This window comes from Lygodium microphyllum, chromosome 11 (genome assembly GCF_053477565.2).
Source record: "Lygodium microphyllum isolate KBCC chromosome 11, Lygodium_microphyllum_v1.1.10, whole genome shotgun sequence".
In the NCBI taxonomy this organism is placed as follows: Eukaryota; Viridiplantae; Streptophyta; class Polypodiopsida; order Schizaeales; family Lygodiaceae; genus Lygodium; species Lygodium microphyllum.
In genome coordinates this window covers 155,974,941-155,992,823 of record NC_141145.1, presented here as the reverse complement: position 1 = coordinate 155,992,823, position 17,883 = coordinate 155,974,941, and the positions used below count along the sequence as shown (strand labels likewise).

The 17,883-nt window shown below is 43.8% G+C and overlaps 1 protein-coding gene across 1 annotated transcript; it reads left to right on the top strand.

Annotated features, from left to right (window-relative positions):
- The first annotated feature begins 1,684 nt into the window (after positions 1-1,684).
- LOC148029567 (Bacterial sec-independent translocation protein mttA/Hcf106) lies at positions 1,685-16,961 on the top strand. Its single transcript, XM_087688438.1, has 3 exons — positions 1,685-1,872; positions 1,982-2,235; positions 16,555-16,961. The coding sequence occupies exons 1-3, from the start codon at positions 1,776-1,778 to the stop codon at positions 16,666-16,668; spliced, it is 465 nt and encodes a 154-aa protein (XP_087544564.1). The 5' UTR covers positions 1,685-1,775; the 3' UTR covers positions 16,669-16,961.
- Positions 16,962-17,883: the final 922 nt, after the last annotated feature.

Sequence of the window (17,883 nt, the reverse complement as noted above, 5' to 3'; positions counted from 1 at the left end):
GGTGATTTTAGATAGATCTTCCCTATTGTGATCAAGGGAGGTTGTGAGCACATTGTGAGTGCATCTCTTTGTTGCTTGGCTTTATGGCATCATATGAGAAATTTTGAGGTTGACACAAAACACATGAGTTTGTAATAGATGGCTATGTGGGTGCATAATTCATAGAGTGGCTTCAAAGTATTAGAGATGGTATTGGCTTGATAGATGCTAGGAATAGAGTTGCATTGCATGCTAGCATGGTTATACAAGGGTGCTAGTTGGGGATCTCATTGCATGTGTGTATAGTGACTTTTTGTATGTGCATGAACAAGCAACTTTCTTTGTTGAAAGGGCAATTCTTACTCCAAGGAATGTAGAGGTGGAACAAATCGATTTGGAAGCATTGCGTTTGATGCCAAGAGATGTAATGCAATTTTATAGTAATGATAATATTCATGATATTGATGCTAATACATTTCTCTACTCTGTAAAATATTTGAATTCGCTTGATCTTAGAGGTGGGTTCGCATCTCATTTGTTACATTTGAAGATTAATGCACTAATTATTTTGCTTTGAAACTTAAATTCTACGAGAGGGCTATGTAATGGGACAAGGTTGATATGTAAGGCTTTTTGTAGTAAGGTTTTGGAAGTTAAGATCATGACTAGCACAAACATTGTTGCTAGAGTGTTCATTCCAAGAATCACCTTCATTCTTGTGACCTTGCACTTTTCCTTCACTGAGAGGTGGTAATAGTTTCCTGTGTGATTAGCATTCACAATGATTATTAACAAGACCTAAGGACAAACTTTGGCTTTAGTGGGACTATATCTTAAAGGCCCAATCTTCACACATGGGAAACTAGATGTGGCATTTTCTTGAGTGAAATTCTTTGTTGGGCTTAAGGTCTTATTGTAGGACAAAGATTGTTATGCAAATTCCACTATTTATATTGTGTACAAGAAAGTGTTGCAAAGAGTTTGATCACCTCCTGTCTGCTACTTTTATGTGGCATCCCCCATCTGTAACCACATTGGTCACACTTGAAGAGAATCCCTTCTCAATGAAAATTATGGGAATGTCATGACCTATGCTACTTGGTCATGTTGAATAAATTGAACATGGATATCGACCAAGGTATTTTGTCTACATGCACTATGATTCTTGTTCTTTTTACATTTTTAACTTCTGCTAACAATTGTAGTCCTGCTATTGTTGTGTTGTAAAGTTGTAGCAAATGCCTTATTTTGTAAAAGAAGTGCAACCCACATGCAATGGTTTGGCTGAAATCTTAACACTGCGGCATGTGGAAATAAGGACACTTGCTATCATTGATATAGCAAGTCGCGCAAAGGGAGACTATTCAAAAATGAATAGCGAAATGGAGTTAATGTTCAACTTCGATATATTTATGCACAAGTATGTTATGTTTGTATGGAATTTTGAATAGCGGTGGTCGCTAGCTTGTTACTAATTGTTGAGTTTATTAAGACTACATTCTCTCATTAATGAGGGATCTTGCATCATGACGAGTATATTTATGTGTGACTAATTCGAAATGAAGATTTAAAGTTTTCCTTATTCTCTCGCAAACATGCACTATGTTGTGAGAAAATTATGCACAATGCATGTAGGGACTCTTTTGTAGTGTAGATGTAAGGAGTGTGGAATGTAGATAATGTACACACGAATTGAAAATTGGAGTGGGCTAGGTGGGTCGACATATCCTAGGCCACAACAAAACAACAGCAGCTCCGTCGTGCGCTACCCTTGTGCTTTACTCAAACATAAAAAAATGGCCGTGCCTGCACTAACCTCCTCCTGCTCGGCTACGTTATCGTTGGCCTCTCCTCCTTCGCGTGCCCTTCTTTCCAGCCTGCACACGCAATGCGGTAACATGATTTCCTGCGCTTTCATGATAAACCCCTTTGATCGCTCTCTACTATTCCATCATTCTGTGTGTGTGTCTGTGCGTGCGCGCGCGCGCTTTTGCTCGTGCAGGCTTTCATTCCTCGGCTTCGAGTCCCTTTCTTAGAGATGGACTGGAGCGTATCGCATCCAGAAGTTCATGCAGATGGGCCTCCTCGCAGACGGCAAGGCGGCGTTCATGTCCACCAGGGGGTGCGAAGGCTTTGTTTGGTCTGGGTGTTCCAGAGCTAGTTGTGATTGCTGGCGTTGCTGCATTAATCTTTGGCCCTAAGAAGCTTCCTGAAATAGGAAAGAGCCTTGGAAAGACTGTGAAGAGCTTCCAGCAGGTGAGGGATGCATCTAGGCTGCATGTCTTTCGATTTGTCTCTCATTTGTATCAACGAGTATAGAAACATTTTTTAACAAAAACATGTGGTCTTTGTTGCGTGGATGCTCATATTCAAGTACAGACTGATTTGAAATAGGCTTTTCCTCAAGTTTTTTCAGATAACTACATTATCTGATTCCCCCTTAGTTCCGGATCCCTGACATTCCCGGGTGCTCCTTGGTTTGCCGACACTGTGCCTGCCATCTCCTGGACATAATTTGCAGTACTTTGAATTTTTCCTTCCAGCTGGATGGTAATGTAGATGGTCGCTGAGGGGCCGATCTTGAGATGACACACCACACTTGCTTTTGCACAAACCACGCCTTCATAATAGCATTCCACAAAGAGTAGTCAGCCCTATAAGCTTATCATTAGTGTTATTAAATGGAGCTGCTACTATGGGAAAACGTATGCTAATATTCCTAAGGATGGTTTGAAACTCTAGGGCGGTGAGGATACCTTACTCACATAGGAAATAAATAAAAAGAATGTGGATGCAGCCTGTACTTCTCATGCATTGATTGCTAGGGGCAAACATGATGGTAAGAGCGGTAATGACCGCTATGATAGAGACTCACAAAGGTCTCAGTTTTGCAATAAGTTCCATGGTTGTAAGGTTGACAATTTGGCAATCTGAAGATCTCATGATGATAATTTTGCCATAGAACTTGGGTTGAATACTCCCTAATTAAGTTTTCTAATCATTACTACATCCTATGATGGTGTAAGTAGAAATATTGTATGTCTGTCCAAAAGCGTGTTGGACAATAATAGGATAGGGTGTAATCGCCCACCTTCAATGTAGGGGTTTCAAGCTGCTTCCCAAGTTAAACATCTTAAATTGCTTAGATAGGTGTTGCATAGAAACAATGTGATCTTTTGTTAAGGTATATTTTGATGTGCCATTGAGAACTAGATTTTTGTTACAAAGTAAGGAGAAAAAGGTACCTAGGGTACTCGTGGTCAGATAGCCTGGTCAATCACAAGAATTCAGCGAGCAGTCAAAAAAACCACATAGATTGACACAATAGTGCAGTGAGGGTAGTGATGGAGCACTACAACCAACATGAGAACCTCTTGGAGGCTGAAAAAGTGCGAGTGTGAAACCTGATTAGATCAATGAAAACTCTAGATTACCATAGTCAAGAGCATGTGCAACCAAAATGCAATGTCCAAAAGGGTGAAAAACAATGGCTGACAGCTCAGCTAGCCCACATGGTCACTTACCAGTCCAAAACACAGGTAGGTGCAACGGTTTGAGTTAGAAAAACAGGTTTTCTAGCACAAAAGAGAGAGTAGCAATACAGAAGTGACGGCAATGTGGAGACAAACAGCAGGTTGGCCCCCCTAGCCAATTCCTCCCCCTCCCCAAGCCACCACCACCACCTTGCAGCCCCAAAACACCCTAGGTATGCAGTTTTCATTTTGCATGCTTAGCACTCTTTTGGCGGCCATTTGGCTATTCCAGCTGACCATGACGCGATTCACAGCAGCATACCTTTGTACTTTTGAGTTGAGCATGTTTGCAACCATTCTCACTTGGTATTGTAGCTGTCACTAGGTAGCTTTGATACATTTCCCATCATTCTAGATAGTTACAACCTTCTCAACAAGGTGGAATTGTGTTTGCTGTTGCTACAGTTTGAGAAATGTCAGCTCGGCAGCTGCCCTACATCTTGGAAGGCCTATCTATTTGCAAACATTTGCATTTTTCTTGCTATAGGTCGCAGACATTTTTGGTTTTGTTCCTATAGCCCCTAGAAATCATCTTTGTCATCACCTATGGCTATGTAGGATTGCATTTCATTTTGTTCATTGGTGTTTATCTTCATTAAGTGTCTTTTTTGATGTTGCCTTGCTTGGAGGATTGTATTTTACTTCCTCCACAAAGCATTCTTCTTCTAAAAGTACTATTGCTTGATCATCTAGGACAATGCAATCATCTTGGGTCACTTAGTCAATGCGAGACTGCATAATACTGTTGGGGGTAAAGGCGCCTTTGCCTGGCTGCCCGTGTATTATTACAGTGATAGTACTTGCACTTGCACACTTTAGGCGGTAGGGGCCCATCATTGTTACTTCATTCTTTATTCTTTCAGTGACATTTGAATAAAGGGAAGGCCGGTCACACATTGTGACTGTTGGAGTTCCCACATTGTGTGTTTCTTTGTCTTTCTCGCTCTCGCTCTTGCTCTTGCTCCTGCTCGTGCTTCCACTTTAGGGCTCACCTCCCTTCAATTGGTATTAGAGCCTTCTTCGCGAGCTCGAGCTTGGTCCCACATACTCTCAGCTTCCATTGGAATACCTACAGCAGTCATCTCTTTGTTGGCAGCCAAATCCACTCGGTTTGAGCTGCCTTTTGGTTGCATTCTTCTTGGGCACTCTTTGAGCCTTCTTGAGCAAGTTGGAGCGACCCCCCATAGCCCTCACCCTACTGGTGCAGCATCATGTTGTGTGAAATAGGCCCTTTTTTAGCAGCAGCTCACGTTTTTCATCTCCTACAGCATATCTTCTTCATTGGATAGCCATACAAGCACTTATACACTTGGTTTTGATGCTTGGCATTGATCCTTCCACTCTTAACATTCTATTTGAGTGCTAAACTTCAGTTTTGGACTGTTATAACAGTCCACAAACTGTCATAAAATAGGGCAGCACTTATCTTTGTTATCTACACTCATTGCCATTGGTTGGATGATGCCCAGTTATGCTCGGTTGATGCTTATATATTCAGGGATGCTATGTCATTGCTTGGAGTTGATTTTGGACTGATTTCACCACTTCATTTACTCTGTTTTGGCGGAGGTTTGTGGCTGGAAATACAGGGCAACACTCTATTTGATGCTTCTATGGTTAGCTTTTTTGGTCTTATGCTGCCCAGTTATGCGGGGGTGATGTCTACATGTATGGGAATGCCATGCCCATGTTATGGGTTGGATTTGGAGCTGATTTTGGTACTGAAATAGCTTGGTTTGATAGTGTATTCATTGCTATATACAGTAGGGCTGAATCTCTTTTAACAGGGATTTGATATGCCTATTGCTTTTGGCTATGATTCGGGTGTTCTATATGCACTATCGATGTGTACCATTGATGCTAGTACGTTGGTATATCATATGCCCATGATTTGAGGCGGTTTTGTATACTCTACCTATTGGTCACGGGTGCTTCTCGGGTGACTCATATGACTACACGGATATATACGGAGGTTAGCACTTGTCTTGTATTGCTCCTGAATGTCTTTTGAGCTTCGATCGAGCTCCGTCTTGGTTGGCATTTGATTGACATTGGTCTACAGTGGCATGCTTTGTGACAATCATTATACCTATGGTCTATGCTTGATCCTTCGGTACATGCTTTGATGCATATGTCAGAAATGCATGCTCCTTACATTGTTTGTGTTTTGATTGCCACTTAAAGCTTTAGTTGGGCGTTCATTTGTATACTTTGGAGCTCTTGGATGCTTATTTGGATTGTTAGAAATTTGACATTGAGTGTAACATGATGTACTGGATGTTATAGGTGATGCTTGACTAATCCCTTGCTCTGGATACTTTGTTGATATACGGTCTTGGCTCTATGATGCCTTATATATTCACATGCTATCTTTGAGCTTGGTTGCTCGATTGGCATCGATCTTTCTGCCAATGGGAGCTTTATACTATCTTTGGATATTGCAGAACTTGTGGTTTATGCAGTTGAGCTTCTTGAGTACATGAGAATGGGATCTCTTACATGTCTATGCTCTTGATAGATACTTGTCTGCATTGGATGCTTTTGGGCTGATTTGATCTGTCTTCTCTTTGAGCATACACCGATCGGTCCTATTAGTTAGGCATACACCTAGCTTGGCTTACTCTAAGTACTTTATGCGAGGGCTTGTATCCTTCTACTTGACATCGATTGCTTTGACACATTTGGGTGTTTGACTCATGGTCCTTGGTTGCCACAACGCTTGTTACATGCCGACTTCATACAGGATTTGACTTGGCAGTCATACTTGACTTTGGATCACTGTTAGATCATTGTTTGCTCTCTTTTCCTTACTACTATGATTTATTACAGCAAGCTGTTTTTTGCAGACTGCGATGTATTTACTGAGCTTAATCATGTTATTTTGATGTACTTTTGGTACTATTTGGTAGACAATTGGTCATTTTAGCAGTTTTCTCTTATTTTCAGCTTGTTTTGGCAGTGGTTTTGGCTTGTTTACTACTAATTACAGGAGGTTGTTTTTTGCATAGTCTGCCTCTGTTTGACTCATTATAGCTGGTCATCTCAAAGATATGGCTTTGTTTAATATTGCTAAGTTGGATGACACCAACTGTGGCTACTGGAAGTCCCAAATATGGCAAGTTTTGGTGCAGAAATTGTAGATTAAGCCACTAAGAAATAAAGGTACTAAACTTGAGAACATAGATGATGATGATTGGGCTGATTAAGATGCACTATACAAGTCTACTATCATTTTTTCACTCTCTGAAGAGGTCCATAATAATGTTGTTGAAGATGAAGATCAAAGTGCATGGATCTATGGGAAAAGATTCAAGAACTTTATGCAAAGCAGAGCCCTGCTTGGTAGATGTATTGGCTTAAACAATCGATGGATCTCCGCATGAAGGAGGGGACCTCATTGTCTGCTCACTTTAGCCAGTTTCATTCTATTATGAAGAATTTGTTTCAACAGGATATTGAGTTTCAGGATAATCTGTATCCTTTGTTTCTGCTTGGTACTTTATCTGAGTCTTGCGATGTATTTCGCACTGCGATTTGTACTAACAAACTTGAGGGGCTAAAATTGAAAGATGTAGAGAGTGCTCTTTTAATTGAAGAAATTAACAAGAAAAACAATGATGCTTCTCGTAGTTCACACGCTTTATCCGTTAGAGGTGGTAGAAGTAACAAGAAAGATAATGATCGTCATGGGAAGGGCTCTCGGAAGTTCGGGTCTAAGTTACGTAGACGTAGCAAGTCTCGTGGATGTAAGTTTGATTTTACATGCCATTATGTGGAAAAGCAAGACACATATGGTCGCAGTGCTATAAGATGCACAATGACAAGCGTAAAGAAAAGGGGAAAGAAAAAGTGCAAGAGAAATCCAATGATTACAGCATTATATCTGCAAAGTCTAGCGTAAAGATTGAGGAGCTAAATATTATGCAGCTTGAGTCGTTCGATGGTGACTATATCTTAGCAGTCTCTTCATGTGATGCCTCTCATCTGACCGAGGCTGAGTCTACGCATGTACGGTTTTGGCTCTTGGATTCGGGTGTGTCTTTTTATGTGATCCCCTACCGTGAGTGGTTTCATACCTATTGGAGTGTATCTGATACTGTGCGCTTATGTGATGATTGGTCTCTTGCTATTGTTGACATTGGTAATGTCACTCTACAGTTTCTCTAATAGCACTTTTGTTCTGGATAATGTACCTAATGTATCTGCACTGACTAAAAGCCTTATGTTTGCTGGGCAGCTTGATGATGCAGGCTATCATCTATGCTTTGGTGAATTTGCATGAAAAATAACTCGTAGCAAGCTTGTTCTTGTAAGAGGTGCCAAGTCTGGCAGCCTCTATCCCTTGGTTGTATCTAGTACTATTGACCATGTTTGTCAGTGGGTTCTATCCCACATGTATCTCTTTGGCATGCTCGTCTTGGGCATATGTCGCTTAAGGGAATGAAAATGCTTAGTGTTTGCAATATCTTTCGTCTTTTGACTACTTGCATTTTGAGTCATGTGATTATTGTTTATATGGCAAGCAGGCTAGGAATTCACATGAAAAGTCTAGTATTCCATACATGGATGAGCCTTTGGCTCTTGTGCATTCAGATGTATGTGGACCCATGCCCTGTTAGTAATTAGGGGGTGCGAAGTACTTTGTTACATTTAATGACGATTATTCATGTAAGGTTTAGGCTTATTTCATAAAGCAGAAATTTGATGTCTTAGCAGTCTTTCAACATTGGCTTGCTTTAGCAGAGAACCATTCTCGGCATAGGCTGAAATGCCTAAGGATTGATAACGGGGTTGAGTACATCTCATGTGCCCTTGCTATCAGATTTGCCTTTCTGCTGTGATCTGCCCTTAGTGTGTAAAGCACTAGAAGACTTACTGGATGCATTGTTCTGCTGATTCATTTCTTCCATGAGTAGAGCACTCTCTACATCAATATACAAAAGGATCGCATTAGAATTGCTCATAGCAGTCCTGATTGTATCCCAACTCTCTGGTAGAGTGCAAAGCAAGAACGTAGCCTTGAATTCCTCATCAATCATGGTAACCAACTGGCTGAAAATGGAGTTAAACTCACTCAAGTGAGTAGACATTTCTGTACCCTCTTTCATGCACAAATCCATAAGCTTTTTCAGCCAATAAACTTTGCTTGCGGCACTCTTCTGGGCATACAGTTCTTCCAGTCGAGTCCAAATAGCATAGGCAAAATCCAAACCTTCAATGTTAAATAGCAAGGCATCAGAAATTGATAGCTCGATGGTTGAGCGTGCAAGCTCATTTAACTCATCCCAGTCTTCATGTTCTATATCTGCGGGCTTTTCCCTTTTGGTCTTAATGTGCTTTGCTTGCTTCTTTTGCATCAGGATATCATTGCACTGTTTTTGCCAGACTGCAAAGTTATGTGCTCCTTCAAGCTTCTTAATGTGCATGAGATGACTGCTGTCATTGCTGCCAGCCATGATTTTCAGTCCAAATGTGACAAAAAATTTAGCAAATGCAGGCCCAAACTGTCACACAAGTGACCAAGGTACAAACAAGTACCGACCAGCAATAAATAACCACGTAAAAGCAGAATTTTCAGACCTGCAAATAAATTTTCAGAAGCACTAAACCTTGTGCTATAGCACTTCCCAACTGATTAGAGTTGTTCCAAGGACAAATACATCACATTACATGAGAAGTCCCAAATTTTAGCTGCAATTTTTGTTGTACATGCACCCACGACACAAAATTTGACATGCATGGTCAAAAGCCCTGAAATTTTTGTGCTCAAAGCATCAACCATACATCTGCACTGTCTCTGACATGCATAGAATAGGTCAATTTTGCCAAAATAGAGCACTTTCAGCAAACCCCCAAGTTTTTCCAAGTGCTAGATGTCTAAATTGCATGGAATTAAATCCACATGTACATTAAATGACCAAATGGCGCACAAATTTTGCCCAAACAGCAAAAGCCCCAAATTGCACGGGGTCCAATGTGCATCAATGTCGAGAAATTGGGTAAAATTCAGCCCAATTCTTGCATGTATATGAAAAGCCCCAAATGTCAGAGGCAAAGTGTCACAAATTCCTGCAATTTCTGAGACAAATAAGATGAAACAGTATTTGAGAGTGTCATGGCCTGCAATACTGAAAACGCAGGCTGGTTGACCCTGGAGATGATGGACAGCAGGACAGTCTGGAGCACTCGCCAGCAGCTGAGAGCTGTCGCCTACAGAAATTAGGCTGAACAGCAGTCTGGGACAGTCTGGGGTAGTTGCTAGCAGTCGCTAGCAGCTGAATGGGGGGAGCGTGTCTATTTATAGATGTGGAAGGCCGCCCCAAAAATTAGGGTTTCCACTGAACTCTCTCGAACTGCTCCTCGTTTTAGGGTTTTACTCTAAAAGAGTATTTTTAGTGTGTTTTGGGGTTGTTTAAGAGGCTAATTAGCAAGTAATGCATATTTTAGCTCAACACAATCATCTCGGGACACTTCGTCAATGTGAGTTTGTCATTCATGCCTTATTCTTGGTCTTAAAGACACAGAGGCCTAGGGTTCCATTGTATCATTGCATATTATTCCTAAGTTCATTCATTGTATGATTCCTAAGTTCATTCATTGCTCGTGTTTGTTATTCGATATTTTGTCGCCCTTGGTTGTCCACGTGCAGCTCCGTAGGTCCTGTTTGGGAAAAGCCAATCTCCGCCATCAAGCGACGGAGCGAAACGGCCTCCATCACGATCCAACATAAGGCCTGATACTCAGCCTCTGTAGAAGAAAGTGCCACAGTAGGCTGCTTCTTGCTGCTCCAAGAGACAGCACCGGATCCAAGGGTGAAAGCATGACTTTAGTGGATCGTCTTGAATCCACATCACCTGCTACGCCATTTGCCAAAAGCTTGGACTCAGGGTCCATGGGGCATGAAATAGGTCGACATTCGGCCATACCAAACTCCGAAAGAAGCTCGGAGATGTACCTGTGCTACGAGATAAAGATGCCCTGTGCCATTTGATAGATCTCCAGTCCTAGAAAGAAGTGAAGGATCCCTAGATCCATCATGTCGAACTCCTGCTGTAGAATAGACCGAGTATGCTCCACCTGTGGAGTGTCGCTCCCTGTAATAGTAAGATCATCGACATACAAGATAAGCAAAACACAAAGAGAACCTGCAACCCTAAAGTAGAGGTTGGGGTCATGATCGGAGCGCTGAAGACCACTCTGAAGAAAGAAGCGGTCTATTTGCTGGTACCAAGCACGAGGAGCCTACTTCAGGCCATAAAGGGCCTTCCGTAGCCTGTAGACATGATCCTCCTTCCCCTGCACAAGAAAACCGGGAGGCCGTGAAACATGGATCTCCTCCTCAAGGACGCCATTCAAAAAGGCTGACTTGACGTCCATTTGATAAACAGGCCAACGGTGGTGAGCTGCAAGAGCCAAAATAACTCGAATGGTAGACATCCGAGCTGTAGGAGCAAAAGTCTCAAAGGAATCCAAACCTGCTCTCTGTGCAAAACCCTTGGCAACAAGCCTAGCTTTATGCTTGTCCAAGGAGCCATCTGCAAGATACTTGGTCTTAAAGACCCATTTCACACCTATTACCTTCCGTTTCTTGGGACGTGGTACAAGCTCCAAAGTATGGTTCCGCTCGATGGAATCGAGCTCTGCGTGCATAGCCTGTCTCCAAATATCCTGTGCAAGAGCCTCCTCCACTGTGGAAAGCTCAGAATCTTGAAGAATCTGTGACATAAGAGCATAGTTCACACAGAGTGAACTATCCCGTTGGGCCTGTAAGCGGGCTGATCTGTGTGGACCTGTAGAAGAAGCACGAAAGTGAGTAACACCTGAATCCTGCATAAGCCGGCGATACCACAAAGGAATCCTAAGAGACTCCTCCCGCTGCGAGGGAGACCGAGTAGCCTCCGGAACCTGTAAAGCACCTGTCTCAGAAAGGGACTCACCCTCACCAAGGGAAGGTAGATCCTCCTCATTTGAAGAAGGCTCCCCATCGGATGGCTGTGGATCCCTAGAAGACTCTGAAGGGGAGGCTGAAGGCGTGGAAGTACTCGAAGAAGAAGGAGTCACATCCGCTAAAGGGGGAGGGGAAGCCGAAGCAGGAGGAGGAATAGGAGGGGGAGGAGCTGAAGAAGAAGGAGGGGTGCTAAGAGGTATCCTGGAAGGAAGTGAAGGGAGAGAAGGTGGGGAGGGTCTGTCAACGTCGAAGAAGCACGTGTAAGAGAACCATCAATCGGATCCTCGGAGGCCGAAGCCTCATCGAAGATCACATTCCTACTCACCTCAATCTTCCGTGTAGTCGGGTCGTAGAGCCGATATCCCTTTGTGGTCGTGCTATAGCCCACGAAGATAAGCTGTCTCGACTTAGAGTCGAGCTTCGTCTTCCTCTTCGTCTTGTCCACATGGACAAAAGTAGCACATCCAAAGATGCGAAAGTGGGACACGGAAGGCTTCCTCCCAAAGAAAGCCTCAAAAGGAGTCATGTCCTGCAATGCCGAAGTTGGAGAGCGGTTGCGAATATGCACCGCTGTAGTCACTGCCTCACCCCAAAGGGAATGAGGAAGACTCCTATGCTCCAACATGGATTGAGCCATCTCCACCATGGTTCGATTTGCACGCTCCACAACACCATTCTCTGATGGTATATTCGGATGGGAATACTCCACCCGAATGCCGTGATCCTTGCAAAATTGAGAGAAAAGGTGAGAAGTGAACTCGCCACCATGATCAGCTCGTACACCACGAACTTTGGAAGTTGTTTGTGTCTCCACAAATGCCTTCCACTCACAGAAACGGGAGTATGTCTCGCTCTTGTGCTCCAAGAAATAAAGCCACACATAATGACTGAAGTCGTCCTTAATGAGCATCAAATACTTGGCCTTCCCAAGGGAGGCCGTGCCCATGGGTCCGCAAAGGTCGGTGTGAACCAACTCAAGAGGAGAAGAAGCCCTCCTGGAAGCAACTTGTGGGTGAGGCTGCCTATGCTGCTTGCCCCTCAAGCAGCTGGGGCATAAAGTGTGTAGAGGAGGGAAATCTGGAAGTCTCTTCACCATTTTCCTCCGAGGAGCCCATCGAATAGAATCAAGGTTCAGATGCCCATAGCGAGCATGCCAAAGCAGCCCAAGCTCGTGGGAAGCCCTCGTAGCCAAGGCTGTGAGCTTGTAGAGCCCATCCTCCTATGTACCTGTCCAAAGAGCATCACCTGTAGAAGCATCCTCCACTATCCTCCACTGTGATGGCATCCTGTGTAAAGATGACTCAGGTACCTAGCTGAGTAAGACCATGCACAGACAATAGGTTAAAACCCAAATCAGGTACATAAAGAACTTTGGCGGAAGAAGACCGCCTGTTAGAAAACATAGGTAAAGTTCCCACGCCTCAAATAGGAACTGTAGAGTTGTCACCAATGGTGACAATGCCCCCTCTCGAGCGAGGATCGTGAAGCCAATCCTGTCTAAAGGTCATAGGAGAAGATGCTCCACTGTCCACGAGCCAAGGCTTCTCCTGAGTGGTAGAAGCTAGGGCTGTATCCTCCTCAACAAAGACATGCACAAAAGTAGACTCTGTCGCGGTTGTGGGGCTGCCTTTGAGTCCTCCTTGGGCTTCAGATGGGGGTACTTTTGCCAACACTTCTCCTTGGGATGAGTGCCCTTCGCACAGTGTGGGCACTTGGGCTTCTTCTCCTTCGCATCCTCCTTGTCCTCCTCCTTCTTGTCCTTGGCATTCTCCTTTTGTTGCTTCTTCTTCTTGCCGCCACCGGTACCTGCAGTAAAAGCCTTGGTGGAGCCACTGGCACCCACCTCTCTGAGACGCTCGTCATGCTCCAAGACAAGCGGGGAAAGTTCCTCCCATAGAAGTTTCTCGTGGGTCCTCGAGGTGATGAGGCTGGTGTAGAAGACATCATACCGGGGTGATGGCAGGTGAGTCAAGAGAATCATCGCCATATCCTCGGACGAAATCACCTGACCAAGAGAGGCTAGCTCGCCTCGCATGTCCTCCATCTTCGTGATGTGCTCCTTCATGGAAGAAGAATCATCAAGACTGAGCATCCGCAACTTCTTCTCCAAAGAAATCTTGTGGGCGAACGTCTTATGCTGGTACAAAGACGCAAGCTTCTTCCACACTTCCGCCGCGGTCTTTAACCTGTGAACATGAACAAGAACCGAGTCGTGAAGACTCATAAAGAGAAAGAAACGGGCTCGAGAGTTGAGCCTATTCCACAAGGCTGCACGGTCCATAGAAGCTCCATCCGACAAATCCATGGGGGGACGGTCGATGGGTGAAGAAACAAGCTCCCATGGGTTGAATGTATCGAGGATGCACTCCACCTTGCACGACCATAAGGAGTGGTTGGAACCATCCAACTTGTCTTCCTTCGGAAAGGGAGGGAGTATGGGCACCTGTATCGAGGGAATCAAGGAAGGCATCCGGACATCTAAAGAAGTCTTCATCGATAGGACCTTCATTGTAGATGGAACCCTCTGAGATGCATGGACAGAAGAAGGATGGGTGCGAGGAGACTCCTCCCGTCGTCGATCACGAAAATCCTGATAATCCCGTCTCCGCTTAGAGGAATGATGAGAAAGAAGCTCATCCTCTGAGTCGTCAAAGCCTGAAAACTGGTAAGACATCTTCCAAATCTGCAAACACCAAACACACCAAAGAAAACTTTGCCGATGTCGAAGGATGACCACCAGAAGGGTCACCAACCACCAAAACGCAGGCTGTGGAGGCCTACAAACACATGGAGCTGCAGAACACAATGATGTCTGATGAAGATCACCTAGATAGAAGCCGCCGAGCACCAAAACGCAGCCTAGGAGGATGTTGCTAGCAAGAAGAGGGCCAACAGAAGATGGAACGACCTCCAGAACAGCAAAACGCAGCCAGGAGGAGTGTCGCCCAGCCGTAGGGATGGCCGCCTTGCAGAAAACGCACCCAGGGGAGGAGTGTTGATGACGTGGCAGCCTCAGAAACTACCGCCTGCAGCAAACTCAAGGGTTGGAGCCGCCAGTATGAGCTGCCTTGGCTGTTGTAGAGAAACCGGCAGCAGCAGAAGAAGGGGATGGTGTCTCTCTGTCGGGGAAGATCCTCCGTGCTCTCAGTTAGGCGATGATACCATGTGAGAGTGCGCAACGGAAGAAGAAACATGAACATATATATATAGAGAGAGAGAGAGAGAGAGAGAGAGAGAGAGAGAGAGAGAGAGCAGAGAACGAAGGAAGAAAATCTGCACTGACTGAAATGAATGCTGAATACACTGAAATGGACTGATCAGTCCCTGCACGCAGCCCGAAGCGTCAGTGAGGGCACCAGATCAGGCTGGAAACAAAGGCAGCACCAATGCCGGAGTGGGAGGAGGGAGTGTGTGCTGAATCTGTGAAAACAGTATATGTGGCTGATGGGGGGGGGTGCTATAAATAGCCCCCCAGCCACTAAACTGGCCGATTGGCCCAAATCTGGCCGACCTGGCCAAAACTGGCGGACTGCACCAAAAACAGCCACTAAATGCTGACTGCCATCCGAGAAGGGAATGCACAACAAAAATCAGCAACAACTAAACTGACAGAGCTCCTCTGTCTCTTGCCAGACTTTGACAGGAGCTCACAACCAGGAGATCACAGACTGACACCGAAATAGAGCAGGCTAACAAGGATAACCCCGTAGATGTTCTCACCAAGAGTCCTGGAAAGGCTCAACATGAGCATTGCATTCGACTAGTGGGAGTTTATTAAAGGTTCACTTTGGACCTTTAAATAGAAGGTTGTTGGGTGGAAAGGCCCTTCGTTACGCTTCTCGTGTATATATTTAGTTGTATATGTGAACATACCCTTACAGGTGTAAGTGTACCGTACCCTAAGTGTAAATACATTTTTTAATTCTTTGTGTGTACCACATTGGTACACACCCTACTCATGTTTTTGCTATCTTTGCTCTCTACTGCTGCACACACAGCACTCCTGCTGTGCACAGCCCCTTCAGTTGTTAGCTTGGTTGATGTGGGACAACTTAGATTGAGATTCGGTGTCACATTCTACAGGATGTTGAATTTTCAGATATCGTGATTCTAGAATCGATTTAGATGTTGAAGTTCCTTCTAAGTTCAAATCAACACCATACATGATTTTGAAGTTTAGCTATGTAATTTCTTTATTCAAAGATCACATAGACCTTCATTGGGAGGGGGAAATTGTAGAGAATGCTCAAATTACCTTCTGTTTGAATCCTTGGCCACAGATATTCACAAGACCTCACCTTTTGTTTCAATCCTCAGCCTCAAAGATATTCAAGTGACCTTGATGTAACAGACATGGACTTTTCTTAAAGGGAGAATAATATATAACCATTTTCATCTGTTGGGTGTGGATTGCATGTACCTTTCTGAATGTAACAAGTGATCATAGTATACTTTTTGGAAAATAAACAAGCTTGTCCAGACAAATCTATATATCCAAGGGTGGATACTAGCTTCAAACTACAAATGTTTTACCCTTTACTCCCAGAATGAAAAAAAGGAACAAACATTCAGAGATGGTGGCTCCCCATGTTTGTAAACAATCAGGGGTGTTTCTGCTTTTAATAATAAGATGTCAATTTTGGCTCTCATCCATTTTGCCTTCAACGAGGGTTTAGAGCCAGGCCATGCCTAGGCATGGTCAATATAGTCAAGTTAAGGAGAGTGTGGGTCAGCCACTTGACTTAAACTCCCGAATTCGTGGGACTCCAGCAGGTGCAGGAAGTATCACCAAAACTGGTGATACTAAGAAGACTCCCCCTAGTTTGATTAGGTCGCAGGATAGAAATCAGTCTCCCCCCCACCCAAAATGCCAAGTCAATGGACTTAGGTGTGGTCTGGCTCTTAGAGTGCTAATGTCTCTACAATCATTGAAATTCTAGGGGTGTCCGCTTTGAATCTATTCTTAAAGAGGGCAGTCTTGTGAAGTCTAGTGTTTTTTCTCGAAGGCCATGCGTGTCTTGTAACAGTTCATGCTATATACAAAGGTCAGATTGTGTGAAAGTTTCTGGAGATTTTTTCCTTTCGGTTTTGCAGGCAGCCAAGGAATTTGAGTCTGAAGTGAAGCAGGGAGGTGAGTCTTCTGTTGAGGACTCCAGTAAAACGGAGGTGCCTGCAGCTTCTACTGTGGCTGATAAAGATACGTCCTAAACTGGTGTGAGGGTAAGGAGGAAAGCAGAGATGACTGTATTTGGTCCCCTGTAGTTGCATCGGGAAGAATGAGTTTAACAGTGACTTGTTTTTGTAGTCTATGCAGTTGAAAGCAACTTTGTAGTGTGATTTGTGTTTGAAATTTGAAGTGTTGCCCTGGTGATCATTTCAATATCCACTCCTAAGCAGCTATGGATTTACGGATAAGAACACATTCCTGAAAAGATGCCTTTTGTAACATATTTTGAAGCTCTCAAGTTGTTTGAATATAGTCTGTACCGGATTTCAGTTTATCTTCCCATTGCAAGATGCCTGCTCAGTGAGTCAGTAAAGCGATATTTTCTCTTATAAGGCATCATGCAAGCTGGGCGTTTTAGACAGGATATACATCTGCTTGTTCAAAAGTTAGAAGATTCACAAGGGTTTAATGCCAATGGAAGGAAATCTTTGGGAGTCGCCTACTAATTTATGCCTTCTATGGATGCTTCTGCAGCCTCTACAAATATTTACTTTCTCAATGTTTTAGAATAGAATGCTGATGCCTCCAACCCCCCAAAATATATATGATTATAGCTGTATGCACCTTCAAGTTGTACATCTAAGAATCATTGAGGGTAGTAAGAATTGTTTCTGAAATCAGCATTTCCAATCTTATGCAAAGGCGAAAAACTAGTTCGACTCTAGTGATCTTTCTCATATTAAGGCTAAACAACTTTAGATCAGCTCTCGCATCGATAACCTCTAATATACGTATGGATTCTAAGGCTTGGACTTTGTGAAAGCTACCACTCGTGAGGACATACGATGCTTTGAATCATTGTGAATGATCATCCAATATCTATGATAATCTGACAAGCACGTCTGAAGGCTTGCTAGCCTGCGGGCACAATCCATCCCAAACAGATGGTAGGCCTTCTCTATGGTGCAACATTATTCACAGATGATAATTGATGGCTTCTTTCTTTATAAATTTCTACTGCCTGTGGCCTGAAACAATGTGCAATAGTAAAATTCTTACTCAGTTGGCTAGTATGAGTGCTCTGAAGGTGCAATCGTTCATACTTCTACTAGTTATTCGCTTGCTGAAGGTAAGCGTCAGAGTTTTCAGTTTCTTACTAGCCAAGACATGTCGTTTCAATGCGTGGTCTTTCCTCTACCCTCTGCAAACTTGCAATTGTCTATACATCCTTCCAAAACCACTAGACTTTGTTCTTC